The sequence below is a fragment of the Conger conger genome, chromosome 2 (assembly GCF_963514075.1).
Source record: "Conger conger chromosome 2, fConCon1.1, whole genome shotgun sequence".
Lineage (NCBI taxonomy): Eukaryota > Metazoa > Chordata > Actinopteri > Anguilliformes > Congridae > Conger > Conger conger.
This window is the reverse complement of record NC_083761.1, coordinates 34881843-34897032: the sequence shown is the minus strand read 5'-3', so window position 1 is coordinate 34897032 and position 15190 is coordinate 34881843. Positions and strand designations below refer to the sequence as shown.

Below are 15190 nucleotides of genomic sequence, written 5' to 3'. Positions count from 1 at the left end.
ACTACGAACATAACTATTCATTCTGGTACAGTGTGTTTTACAGTAATTATCTTGGGCTGAGTCATGAGAGGTTTCTTTTCCAACGGAACAACAGCCTGTTCGTTTACTTGGTATACATTAGTGAGTCCAAAGACTGTAAAACAAAGAAGTTACTTTAAATAGCTTAAATAGGCATTATAGATCATTTTACCATGGTCCTTTGGCAGATAATTACTTTTCTAAGTGAATACATTGCCTGCAATGTTTTAAATAGTTTAACGATTCTTTAAATGCTCTGTAAACTAACAATAAAAGTACAATTTGGAATTTGTTGCTTATTTATTATTCTTTTTTGGTTACTCTGTTGGCAAAAGGTTATTAATTTGCAACAACCCCTGTGCTAGCAGGCCTTAACCAAACACAGGGGAAGTGAAGTGAGTTTTATTAAATGGCTGATTGTACATAAAATGGGGAAAACGAGACAATCCTTGGCTTACAGACATTGCAACGATACAAACACACACTTTTACATAGAGATGTTGTGAATGCCGGCAGAATGTAGTGGTGCGTATTCATTTTGCTTGTACCATCAGCAGTTATATCATCAATCATTAATAATAAATGAGCCAGTACTTTTGCAGCCACACATGCCAAGGCCATCACTCCCCCTCCACCATGTTTTGATCTTGGACAGTTCCTTCTCTCCTCCATACTTTGCTCTTGCCATCACTCTGATAGAAGTTAATCTTCAATGTGTCCCAAATATTATAGTGTCCTGAAATGTGTTTAAACCCTGCTGTAATTTTTACAGGGTGATACCAAAATGTATAACAATACCCTTTAAAGAAATCTGATTGTGCACTGTAACCATATGTTAATTGTGTGATTCCAAATCTGAAATTGTTGCAAATCAAGAAATAATGGAGGGCACTGTATCCTATCAGGAGAACATGATCTGATTTGGTACATGTGAGCAAGAAGTTTCTTGAGTCTACACTCACCGAGCACTTAATTGGAAATATTTTAATCTACTTATTCATGCTACTATTCAGTTAATGTTCACATCAACCATCAGAATGGGGAAAGAAATTTGACCATGGAATGATTGTTGGTGGCAGACAGGGTGGTTTGAGTATCTCAGAAACTGCTGATCTCCTGGGATTTTCATGCACATTAGTCTCTAGAATTATGTGCATGAAAAAAAATCCAGTGAGCAGCAGAAATGCCTTATTTATGAAACATCATAAGCACACATTACAACAGTGGTATGCAGAAAAGCATCTCTGAACACACAACACATAATAACTCTAAATGTATAAAGCAGTCTAATAAATACCAAATAAAGTGCTCATTGAGTCTTTGTCAGGTGCTATTCAGGCCATTAGACAATTATTTGTGTGCTTGTTTTGCAGAGGGAATGATGTCTGGAACAGGGGGAGGGAAGCGTGCTGCAGGGCTTGGGGGGGACAGTCCTCCTGGACCTCCTGAAAAGAAAGGGAAAAAAGAGGAAAAAACCACCACCACACTGATCGAACCAATTAGGATTGGAGGAGTGTCCTCAACGGTGAGTTGCTTGTCCCGTGACAGCTTGTACAGAAATGTATGTCTGTTGTATATGGTATTATGAGCCAAAAACCTGGTCTAAAACTTGACAAACAAACCCCAGTGTATCCATTAATTTACTAAATTGTGGCAGCCCACCAGTAATTTGTCCTGCGACAGTTTCAGAATGAAGCCAAAAGAACGCTTTTGTCAGGCAAGTGAAGTTTAAGGTGAAATAGGGTTTGTTTCTGAATCCTGCCATTTTAACCATTAATACACTTGTTTAATGTCCGGCACTCTGAATACCGAGCACAAGTGTATCAACACTTAAAACCATTCACTTAAACAACATGAAGATACATTTATTAGATAGAATTTGTTCAACAGTAAATGATCAATTAAATCGCCAAATTCATATAAAATGAAGAAATGTATTACAACACAGATTTGCGTCTAATCAAGAGGTGGGTTCAACTACCTTAACCCCTTATGGGTGGATGCGACCTGCGCGTTACATCTCCCTTAACAGACTGATCCGACGCCAGCGTGACTGTTTTTCAATACACATGACCGTTCAAATGCATTGTGATTCCTAGGCCTTTCTATGGGTTATGTATAGGGCACCTTAGTCCATAATGGGTTAAAACAATGAAGTTTACAGACATAGACAAGTGACCGTCACAAGAGAAATGAAAGGAAATACTGAACCACGGCTTATTTTCTCTCAAAATGAGTCCCAAGGAAGCCAAAAATCCGGAAACGGACAAATACTCCAATATGACCTGGGATGAACCGAGGTACTGGACTTCCAACTCAAAAGTGAACTAAAAAAGACCCGATTTTATCAAGGTGAAGTCGGGGCGGGACATCCCCTCTTCCCCTGGCCCATGCATATTAATGATCTAGGATATCTTTCTTTATATATTGCTTACAACACATCCCGTTTTAGGTAAATTAACCCTCTCCTAGTGAGTATTATTATTATTAGGGGGAGGGATAAACAGTGTTTGTTTTTGTTTTTTTGTGATCAAAATGTTTTATTTATTTTCTTGAAAATAAAAATAATACAGAAGGGGGCAGAAAACAATAAGGGGGGGGGGGGGTACAGAGAAGTCATTGAGATGCAGACAAGTTATATCTCAAATAGATTAGATTGGAGAGCATTAATCAATATATTACTTTGCAGTCAAAATAAATTTAGATATCTCAGAGGAAAACAGCATCCAGACATCAACTGTTGCCGGTTTAGCTTTGTTTAGACTAATCCTTTTTAAAGAGCATATCCAAAATGTACTCATGCATACATCAGGTGTTATTCAACACTGCGGAAGTTGAAAGCTCCATGGCACTCCGTATGCCTTCAGAGCAGAGCGCAGTTGTAGATTAAAAAAAAAGTGAGGGTACTGGAAGAGCAAACTTAGTTTGAAGGTGTTGGAATGTAAATCGCCATCATCACCACATATGTCTCCCAAAGTGTTTACACCATGAGAGCTCTATGTTACCTGCGTTAATGGTTTGTTACCAGACGTTAGGTTTAAATTATTGTGTAAATTAGGGGTGTGGAGGCAAAATGGAAAGGAACCTCCCATGATTCTCTCAGCATCTTTCCACACCTTAAGGGCATTGATTATAATACAGCCAAATCTCTGTGTGAGATTTTTGCGTTCTGTGCCTGTGAAAAGTAAGTAAATCTGGAAGACTAGATGATACATTTTGAAATTTGGGAACGCCAACCTGCCCGATAATTTGGGCTGCTGTAAGGTTGCTAGACGAATTCTCGGGCGTTTGCCTTCCCATAGAAATTTTGAGATCATTGAATGAACGTTATTGAAATAATTAGGTGGTGGGGGCAATGGTAGTATTGCAAACAGGAAGTTGATTCTTGGCAAAACATTCATCTTAATTATTATAGCTCTACCTTGAAGAGACACTTTAAGGTTATCCCATCGTTGGACATCTGCTTTAATCTTATTCAATGTAACATCAAAGTTATCTCTGATAATTCTTTAGTGATGCCAAGGTAGGTGAAGAGATTTTTCACTGGGATATGTGTGGGAAGACGAGAGGTTCTTGCTGATGGGCTAATGGGCATTAGAATTGAGAACTTCATCCAATTGATCTTGTAACCTGACATTTCCCCAAAATCTTTAAATGGTAAATGGTTGGCATTTATATAGCGCCTTTATCCAAAGCGCTGTACAATTGATGCTTCTCATTCACCCATTCATACACACACTCACATGCCGACGCCGATTGACTGCCAGGCACCAACCAGCTCGTCAGGAGCATTTGGGGGTTAGGTGTCTTGCTCAGGGACACTTCGACACAGCCTGGGCGGGGGATCGAACCGGCAACCCTCCGACTGCCAGACGACTGCTCTTACTGCCTGAGCCATGTTGCCCTTTAAATACTTGTAACACATGAGGGACAGAAGTTTCAACGTTATCTAAGAATAACAAAATGTTATCAGCATATAATGAAATGTAATGTTTATGGCCATAAAGTGCAATGGGGGAGATGGATTTATTCTGTCTGATTGTCAACTGATGCGGTTGATGCAGCAAGGAAATGACCCCCAAAGCCAAAGCGTTCCGAAGTGGCCCACATATAGCCCCATTCAAGCCGGTCAAAAGCCTTCTCAGTGTCAAGTGAAAATACTGCACAAGAACTGAGAAAGCTAAGTTGAGGATATGGAGGAGTCTATGCAAGTTGTCCGATGCAAGGTGTCCCTTCATAAACCCTGTCTGGTTCTCATTGATCAGAGAATTAGTAACGGCCTCCAGTCGTACAACTTTTGGTCACAAGAAATTAGTGAAATTGGCCTATAGCTTGAACATTCCAACAAATCGTTACCCTTTTTTAATAGAAGAGAAATAAGGGTCATCTTTTGGTCTCTGTGAAAATCACCTGTGGATAGTATAGTTCTGGCAGGAGACCATCTAACCCAGGAGATTTTCCTTTTTGTAAGGATTGAAGAGCTTTGAGTAGTTCCTCAAAACCTAAAGGGGAGTGAAGCATCTCCCTTTCAGATTGAGATATCTTTGGCACTCTGGAGCAGGTTTTCTTTGAAGACCTCTCTGTATTTGGCTGCATTCATCATTCCCTCAATTCTGATGAGTCTCTCTGTCCCTGCTGCGGAGAAGCACCTCTATAGCATGATGCTGCCACCACCATGCTTCACCATAGGGATGGTATTAGCCAGGTGATGAGCGGTGCATGGTGTTCACCAGACTGAATACTTTCTGAAGTATGGGGTTAAAGTGCAGACGGCTGCGTTTAATTTGAGGGTATTTACATCTATATCGGGTAATTTGTCCTGGAATTGCTTACCTTTTCATACATACATACATACCCAAAAGTAATTGGACTTTCTCTGCCTCATAATGGCTTGCACATCACAGCCACAGCTCTGGTCTTCATGTTGACTAGTGCCAATAGCAGACTACAAAGGTAACCTAAAGCTTGGAATCAAGACTAGAAATATATATCAGTGAGTCTTTCAATGATAGGAAGGTATTTACAATGGTTTTGACAGTTGGCTTCTCAGTTGTTTCTAATTAGTTGGGTGTATTCAATCGCTTCCTATGTGTAGGTATAAGTATGCTTTCAGTATCTAGTCTTGATTCTAGGCTTTTAATTGCCTTTGGAGTCAGTTATTTGTGTTTGTTGACATGAGGACCAGATTGCTGCAAGGAAGGAAGCTGAGAAATGTAATCATCATGAAGGAGGAGAGAACTGGTGTATGTTTGGGATCATTACCTGTGGCATGAAGCACCTTCCAATGAATTTGGTGGCATTTGATTCAACTAACTGCTATCAGCAGTTACATTATCAATAAATGAAATCTGCCATACATGCCCAAACATACACCAAGTTTCACAGATGAGGGGGTGCTTTGATTCTTGGCCTTTGAGCTTCTACACTTTGCTCTTGCCATCACTTGTTTCCTTTCTCAGACAAAGAAAGGACTTTATTCATCCCCAAAAGCAGCATCGGAGTGCAGCTTCTCGGGTGGGTTACAGTAAATCCTCAAATTGTGTCCGGGATTCTATTTGAAGCTGGGCCTCGGATAATACCCGGGGGTGTGGCCGATTTGGACAAATAAAGGCCGGCCCCCAAATACAAAGGTTCAATAGTCTTACTGAGTATTTCAGCAAGCAGCTGTTTAACAAAGCCATGAATATCTATCAAGATACAAGTCATCCTCTGTTTACAGAATACATGTTGTTGCCATCTGGCTTACGATTTAAAACTCCCATTGCTTTAAAACAGAGGTACAAAAATTCCTTTATCCCTCTTTCTATTCAAGCACTGAATGCACACAACAGAAGAAGATAGCCTTGTCCACTTAGTGACCCCATACCCCAATCCACTACCTCTTTTTATATCTGCCTTATATTTATTGAAACTGTATCTTGATTTTAAATGACTCAGTTTTTAATGCACTGCCAATATTTATCACAACTGAACTATTTATTATGCTTCTTGTGCAGAATCTGTCTGTATTGTGTTATGCCTATTGTTGTGTGGTATGTGTGTGGTCCTGCTGCAAACAAATTGCCCATTTGGGACAAAGAATAAACTGAACTGAACTGAACTGATACAAGCCGGGGTAATATTGCCTACAAGTAGGGCTATCAGTCCATGAGCACTAGAAGACATTGTTTCGATTTAACTGAATTAAATAAAAGAGCTCTTCTTAATATTCTATATTGTTGGTTGGTTTAATACTATTGCCAATGAAAAGTCTACACCATGGGTCTCCAACACGTTGCTCTCAAGCTACCAGTCGCTTGCTGCCTGCTTCTAAGTAGCTTGCCAAAGGCTGAAGCAGTATACATTTAAACACAATTGTTGGCGCAAGGCATTCCAGCCTACGAATTTAATAAAAAGTAAATCAGGCAACGCAATAAGGTTTCCATGTATTTACAGCACAGCGCACGTTCAATGAATGAATGAAAGCGGCTTCCTTGGCTTGCAATAAACAGACGGGTGGAAATCCCCTCTCTCTTTCAACTACATAAAACTTAACAGTGAACCATCAAATACCCCCCAGTGCCCATCAGTCCCAACATTTAGCAATAGAATCAAACAGTCCAAAAGTAAATTAAATCCCAAACCAAAGTGAAAATCTTTTGATAGCCTACACCTGCTCCAAATGAAACGCATGTCTCACAATAAAACGCACTTTAGGAAAAAAAGATCCTTAACTTGCTGTTATCTATGCTAATTTGTTATTGTTCATGAAGGCGTGTCTGGCAAGTTGTTATTTTATGGATTCTGGACTTGTATGTGATTTATTGTGTTGAGAATATTTGCAATAAACTAAGTCTGTTAAGACTGACACTATGACTTACCAAACGGTGTTTCCTGATTAGCCTACACTAATTGATTTCTGAACGGTTACAGGAAGTGTTTAACAGTGTTGGCCCACTTTAAGTGCAGCCTTTTACTTTATTTCTAAGAATAAAATTCTACAACGGAAGCCTAATAATAAATCAAGGCCTGCCTCGAATACAAGCCTGCCCCAAATAAAGGCCTGTGCTTTGTGCAGCCTAAGTAAATAAAAGACACAATTTGAGGATTTACGGTAAACTAAGATGATAAGAAATTTGAATCCAATGTGCGGCATTGGCTCAGGAGCTGAGAGCAGTCGTCTAGCAGTCGGAGGTTTGCCGGTTCGATCCTGCCCTGGGTCCCTGAGCAAGACACCTAACCCCTAAATGCTCCTGACGAGCTGGTTGGTGCCTCGCATGGCAGCCACTGATGGCTTGCATGTCATTGCCACAGCTCTGGTCTTCATGTTGACTAGTGCCAATAGCAGACTACAAAGGTAACCTAAAGCTTAGAATCAAGACTAGAAATCAGTGAGTCTTTTTCAATGATAGGAAGGTATTCACAATCATTTTGAAACAATGTTTTAACCCAGAAATCTTACCTTTTGTGTCTTTAGCATCATTCATTGTTTAATTTTAAATCCATTACATTACATGTTATTTGGCTGGATTTCGCTGACTTTACTCATTTATAATTAGACTATCCCCCTGGAAAAATGTGGGGTTAAGGGCAATGTGGGATTAAGGGCCCAACAGCTGTGATGATCTTATTGTCGCTACACCGGAGATTGAACCAGCAACCTTGCAGGTCCCAGTCATGTATGTTAACCACTACACTACAGGCTACCCCAGAAATCCAATGTGCTGCAGTTCAGTCTCAAAAGAACAGAAACTGTATCAATGTCTCAGTACTTACAGGCTGCACTGTATCTGTCCAATGTAGCCTACATCTTGTCCGTTTTCCATTGCTCCTGACTGTCCCCCCCATACGGGTATGATGCGGCTTGAGTACTGCACTGAATTCACATTCTGCTGTTGTGTCCACAGGAGGAGATGGACATGAAAGTTCTGCAGTTCAAGAATAAAAAACTGTGTGAGCGTCTTGAGCAGAGGCAGGCCATGGAAGATGAGCTCCGTGAGAGGATTGAGAAGTTGGAAAAGCGACAGGCCACTGATGATACAACGCTTCTTATTGTCAACCGCTACTGGAGTCAGGTGACACACACAGGACTGTTTGGGCATTAGTCAATTTGGTTGCTCAATATTGGCGCACATATATATTCTTTTACCCAGAAGTACACCTTGGCAAGTGTAATGCATTTTGTTTAATATTACAGTGATCTAAATAAGTCCAATAGTTAAAAAGAAGTGGTCCATGTTTGTTGTAGGCTTGACACTATACTGCTCATATTACTAAATAGATACATGTTTCATTACTGTATACTTTCTCCCTTTCTTGCAGTTGGATGACAATGTTCAGTTCCAACTTCACCGGTTTGTCCCAGAGGAAACTCAGCCTGCTGACCCTACGCCAGGCTCTGAGGGAAATGAGAGTGGGCAATTCCACCTTGAGCCACCAGAGGAAGGGAAGGTCTCTAGAGAGAGAGCAGGGGATGACTTTCAGCAGGATGGCACTACTGGTTTGTCACACTCTATTCTCTCCCTAATGATTGGTCATTTTATAGTGATAGTGTTTCCTGATTGGACAACAGTAATATTGCATAAAAGCACCATGATAACCTGAATGTTGGCTTTTGGGGAATCTTTGCATGTGAAATCAGTGCATTGTGTTAACGTGATTAGCGTTTAGACTGGAAATGCATGCCCAAATCAATGTTTCCACGATAGATTCTGATGCTCTGTTCCAAGTTCCAATTGCTAATATCCATAATTTTTCTGGACTGCCTAGTTGCATCTACTCGTAAGTGAAGATATTGAAATATCTTAAGTGGGCAGCCAAAGTGTTTTTTCAAGCCACCCAAGTCTATTGGAGAAATCACCTCAAAAAAACCTCAACAATGAAATGTTCCATGCATTTTTTGGTCGAATTTGGTTGTGAATGAGACTGCATTTCAAGTTTAGCCTTAGACACGCTAAATTAAGTTAAGTAGAATCTGCTTAAGTTCATAAAAGAATGAGACCATACACATAGTGTCGTGTCTAGGAAACGACAGAGTCCAAATCTTCAATTTGTCGAAAAACATCTTCGCGAGGGAAAAGACGACACTACGGCAGAAAGATCTTCAGGAAAATCAGACTTTATTAGCACACGTGTATAAAGCCGGATCAGCTCTCCAGAACTGAACCCCGACTGTCATTTTTACACCGATTTTATACACGGTTACTCCACCTACAACTCCTCCTCAAACCTCATTCTGGCAAATCACCCACACTGTTCTTATTGTAACTCCTCCCAACGCTCCTCCTACAACGTCATTGTGGCAAAGTGCCAACAGTCCTTATGCTCTGCCAACTCTGTACAAAGTTCTACGTGTCCTCACTTCACCCCGCACCTGCTCTTGGCAAACTACCAGACTTCATAAAGTTCTGGATGCCCTCCCCCTAACACGTCATCCATACACGTCACTCTGTATCTTTCATTACATTACATTACATTATTGGCATTTGGCAGACGCTCTTATACAGAGCGACGTACAACAAAGTGCATACCCATAACCAGGGATAAGTTCGCTGAAAGACCCTAGAGGGAAGTACAATTTCAACTGCTACCTGTACAACAAAGATAAGGACGAGGGCCTTTATTTTTTTATTATTTATTTTTTTTGAGAACAAATAAACAAACAAACAGAGCAAAAGTGACCAAAGTGAACTATCCATACACTGCTTACCTAGCCAACTAAAAATACCGATACACAAAGCACATCACAGAGACAACAATTAAGGTTCACAGGGAGGTAGGGAGGGACGGGGAGAGGTGCTGCTTGAAGAGGTGTGTCTTCAGCTTGCGCTTGAAGGTGGGGAGAGATTCTACAGTTCTGACCTCAACGGGGAGTTTGTTCCACCACCGTGGAGCCAGAACAGACAGTAGTCGTGAGTGTGAGGTGGAGGTTCGGAGAGGGGGAGGTGCCAAGCGGCCTGTGGAGGCTGAACGAAGAGGTCTGGCAGGGGTGTAGGGTCTGATGATTTTTTGTAGATAAGCTGGGGAAGACCCTTTAACTGCTTGGAAGGCTAGCACCAATGTTTTGAATTTGATGCGAGCCATGACAGGCAGCCAGTGGAGGGAAGTAAGCAGGGGGGTGACGTGTGAGTATTTGGGAAGGTTGAAGACCAGACGAGCTGCTGCATTCTGGATGAGTTGGTGGGGTCTGATGGCGGACACTGGGAGGCCAGCCAAGAGGGAATTGCAGTAGTCCAGGCGGGACAGAACCATCGCTTGGACCAGGAGCTGGGTCGAGTAGGGGGTGAGAAAGGGGCGGATTCTCCGTATGTTGTATAGGAAGAACCTGCATGACCGGGTCACCGGAACGAGACGAAGAGTTGGGTATCGTCCGCGTAGCAGTGGTAGGATAGCCCATGTGCATTGATCACAGGGCCAAGGGAGCGAGTGTAAAGAGAAAAAAGAAGCGGGCCTAGGACTGAGCCCTGGGGAACTCCTGTGGCGAGGGGCCGAGGTGTCGATACCGAACCAGCCCAGGCAACCTGGAAGGAGCGACCAGAGAGGTAGGACTCAATCCAGTCCAGGGCTGTGCCACAGATGCCCGTTGCTGACAGGGCAGACAGGAGGATGGAGTGATCCACAGTGTCGAAGGCAGCAGAGAGATCTAGAAGAATGAGGACAGAGGAGAGGGAGGCTGCTCGTGCGGCATGGAGTGATTCACTGACGGAGAGGAGCGCAGTCTCTGTCGTGTGGCCCGATCCGAAGCCAGACTGATGGGGGTCTAGCAGGTTGTTGTTAGAAAAGAAAGAAGAAAGTTGAGTAGAAGCGGCTCGTTCTATAGTTTTAGAAAGGAAAGGAAGAAGAGATACCGGGCGGTAGTTCTGGATGAGGGAGGGATCCAGAGTAGGCTTTTTTAGCAGCGGAGTGATGTGGGCCCTCTTGGAGGATGCCGGAAAACAGCCGGAAGACAGGGAGGAGTTGACAAGGGAGGTGACAAATGGGAGAATGTCAGGTGTGATAGTTTGGAGAAGAGAAGAGGGGATAGGGTCAAGGTTGTAGGGCGGCGGCAGAGCAGGAGTTGAGAAACATCAGAGTCTGTAAGGGGGGAGAAAGTGGAAAAGGAAGGGATGGGCCTAGGGTGGGGGAAGGGCACAGTGAGGGGACGGTGGTTGTAAAGGATCTGCGGATGACTGTGACCTTCTCATCGAAGAAATCAGCAAAGTCATCAGCAGCGAAGGAGGACTGAGGAGGAGGAGGCGGTGCGTTGAGGAGAGAGGAGAAAATAGAGAAAAGTTTCCGGGGGTTAGAAGCGGAGTTCTGAATTTGTGTTTGATAGTATTTTGCTTTGGCGGCAGTGACAGCGGAAGAGAATGCCGCCAGGAGAGACTGGTAAGTCGTGAGGTCTGAAGCGTCTCTGGATTTCCCTCACTTCCTCTCCGCTGCGCGGAGGCTGGCCCTGGAGGTACGGAGGGTGTCGGATATCCAAGGACTGGGAGGGGATGTGCGAGGTGGCTTTGAGACAGGCGGACAGAGAGAGTCAAAGGCAGAGGAGAGAGATGAAAGGAGAGTGGCAGATGCAGAGTTAGTGGGGAGTTTGAAGAAGGATTCGAGAGGGGGGAGTGAGGCGGTGACGGTGCTGGCAAAGGAAGAGGGTGAGAGGGAGTGGAGGTTACGGCGGGCTGAGGAAGTGTGGGTGGGAGGAGGGGGAGGAAGATGGGGAGGAAGAGGGAGGGAGAATGAGATGAAGTGGTGATCAGATGTATGCAGAGGGGTAACCGTGAAATCGGAGCATGAGCAGTTCCTCACAAAGACAAGGTCTAGGACATTGGGTTGGAGGAGAGTGTTGCAGGGAGAGGCGAAGGATAAGGCAGGGATAAGACAAACTAAGCAGCAGTAATCATTGAAAATATGCAGACAAACTAAACATTTCATTAATATTCACTTCTAATATACTTTTCTAATATACAGACGTACTAAACATTTGATTAATTATTCTCTTCTAAGGTAGTAAATGTACCTAGAAATAGGTAGGCATTTGCACTGTTAGGTCATAATACAATTGCTGCGATATTTTTATTTGCATTTATTTATTTATTTATTTATTTTGCTTTTTGCTTTTTGCATACCTGTTTATCACTTGTGAACCCCTGTTAATATTGTACAAGTTTTAAGTTTGAAAAATTAATTTCAAGCCATCTTTGAATTCAAGGAGCACTGTCACGATTGTTTCAGTTTATCTTATTTTGGATTAAATGCTTAATTGATGAGTGTAGGCCCTTTTAAAATCATAGCCATTTCCTAAATATGGGGCAAAACTTCTAAGGGCAAACATCCACGTTGAATTTCCAGCCTGTGTTGAGAATACCATTACACCTGTTGTAATGACCCCTTACAGTGTAATCCTTCAATATACAGTGCGCTCCATAACGTTTGGGATGCAGACTTGCCTCTGGTTTGCCACAATTATAGATTTGGAATCACACAATTAACATGTGGTTATAGTGCACATTGTATTTTTAGACAGTTTCATTCCAGTTTCACTATGTAAATATTACAGTGGTGTTTACACAGTCCCCTCATTTCAGGGCACCATAATGTTTGGGTCACATGGCTTCACAGGATTTTGTAATTGCTCAGGTGTGTTTAATTGCCTCCTTAATAGAAGTATACAAGATCTCTCAGCACCTAGTCTTTCCTCTAGTCTTTCAATCACCTTTGGAAACTATTATTGCTGAGGTTGTGCCAATGAAAGTCAAGAAGTCATTATGAGAGAAAATTGGTTACAGACATTGGCCAAACCTTAGGCTTACCAAAATTAACTGTTTGGAACATGTGCAACATGCTCCTTTCTGGTTGAAGCGCACTTGCATTTAACTTGCATTAAGAGGATCACTATCGTGTTTCCTTTAGCTTGAGATTTGTTTTGGTGCTTTTGAAGTTTTTCATTCTCTTCAAAATGTTGTTTGCCATAGCCTAATTGCTCCGTTTTTGAGTCGGTGGTGCCACAATCATGTTAATTTGGCTACACTGAAATTCTATGACCCCACTGCTAGAGGCTACCCACAACTCCAATCAAAATATAGAACGGTCTTAAAAATGTCATGTAAGGATTCATTTCTTTTTTTGTCATTTTGTGTTCAAATGTCACCTCCATAACCGTGGAATTGCCCATATACAGTGGGCTCCAGAATTATTTCAAACGTGTGAAGTTGTGTGCTGTTGGGGAAATAACAACTTAGTAAATATCAGCCTCATTAAATTAACTTACTTTGAATGTGGAATTTCAATTGATTCATTACGCTATTAATGGTAAGATCAATTAAATAGAATTAAATTAATAATTAATAAAAAGGACGTTTTAAAACTAGCCAGCTGGGGAGGTAGCTATAATTCAGGAATGGATATGTTAATGCAGGTGTAGCTATGCCATGCATGTTCTTGACTCGAGTTGTCCAGCCATTTCATGATGGTAAAGTAAATAAATATTTAAACATGAAATAAATGAATAACTTGTGTGAGGGAGACTCAAACCATTCCTGTTTGCGTTTGTCAAACAGTGCGTATGCCTAATTCTAATGGCTTAGTCGCCGCCTTGTAGCGGCGCATAGTTCCCTTAATTCCTATTTGGAATTACGATTCAGGCTCAAGAGAGGAATTGCAGCAACAAACACCCTCAAACCACAACATGCATTGTTTTGGAAAGTTGAGTGACGCAACAGAGCCTGCTGTCTTTTCGTAGTGCTCTTGTAAGAAAATATTTGCTGAACAGGTGACTTTATAAAATGTTGACTTTAGTGTGCTACACAACACTATGTGTTTTGTCTTTTTGAAGTTTTCACTTCAGCTAACCATTTATATTATGAGCAAGCAACTTATGTGGCTATATTACTAAGATATGATAGTGTACCACAAACGATACAACTGCAACTTAGAGTTTGAGACAAATAAAGTTTTAGCTAAACACGCATGATTCAACACGTAAAGAGATAACATGTCAGTGAGCCTTTTTCAACGATAGGAAGGGATTTAAAAATGAGTCTTGTAACAACATTTTAACACATTTAACAATCGTGCACTTTATGATACAAGCACCAAATTATGCCTAGCCTACTCTCTAAACTGCTTGAGATCGACGTGTCCCCAATTTATTGCATAATTCATGATGAGGAACTCAAAGGACATGGTTCTGGGAAATACAAACTATCCCTTTAACAGTACCTCACAGCGAGCTGACTAAAAGTACGTGGATCATATGAGCTATGAAAAGAAACCATTGATCTCACATTTTTATGGATCACAGTACTCACCAAGCAAAACTCTCCAAATGCAGATGGCTTGCAGAGACAAAAGATGTACAGCTGTCCAGATAGTGATTATGTACATTAACTAGTAGTTGATTTTTCAGGAAATGGTGCTTTGCATGTACATAGTGTGGTAACCCGCTGGGTGAGAGAGAGAGGGAGAGAGAGCAACACGGGTGAAGTAACTCAGTGCCGACAAGTTAGAGTAGGGGTGAACACAAATTGTTTTCTTTCCTGTTGGGGGTTTCTGTATTCATCGTCTTTGTCTGTGACGGGGCCGCTCAATCTCTGTGTTTCCCCGGCCTTGGTAGTCCTCTTTCCAAGCCTAGTCGCCCTCCTTGGGTGATTCCGTCTAGGATTAGAGTGGGAGAGGTTAGCTGGCTTATAGCGGGAGAGATATGGTCACGTGAGTCCGGGATTTAGGTTTCGTTCGCGGGGTCTCTTCTGCAAGCGCGGGGCTCTCTCGTGGTCCTCCCCGGATTTCCTCCACGTTTTTCTGAGTGGGGGTTCGCTCGTCTTTAGGCAGAATTCTTAGAACGCACTGGCTTCGCGTCTCTCCGCCTCCGTCGTAAGCCCCGCTCTGCTCTCCAGCTCTGCTTTTTGTAGGGTGCTGCTCTCTTCCTCTAATTCGGGCCAGCTGTGCCTGTTCAATTAGAAATTATTAGTTGGGTGTGTGGTTGTGTTCCACACGCGCCTTGCCCCGGTGGTGCTGGCCTTGGTGCTGACTCTTCCCCCCGGGCTCTCTCCAAGGTGCGGCCCTATTTAAATACGGCACAGGGAAATATTTGCAGTTAATCAATTTCCCCAGCTCCTGGCGCCGGTACACTGGCCGTTCTACTCCAGATCGGGCCACCACAATAGTACATATCTTACCTGTGACACGTGGAATTCGGTGGGGCAAAAAAGTATTTAGT

General features: G+C 42.4%; 1 protein-coding gene across 2 annotated transcripts in view; it reads left to right on the top strand.

Annotated features, from left to right (window-relative positions):
• Positions 1-15190, top strand: part of LOC133115348 (E3 ubiquitin-protein ligase BRE1B-like) — a 63803-nt gene that overhangs the window by 5834 nt on the left and 42779 nt on the right. For both annotated transcript variants that reach the window (XM_061225219.1, XM_061225225.1), the window contains 3 exons: positions 1392-1543; positions 7905-8072; positions 8320-8497. In XM_061225219.1, the coding sequence (XP_061081203.1) occupies positions 1397-1543; positions 7905-8072; positions 8320-8497 (493 nt within the window). In that variant the 5' untranslated portion in view covers positions 1392-1396. The remainder of the gene's footprint in view (positions 1-1391; positions 1544-7904; positions 8073-8319; positions 8498-15190) is intronic.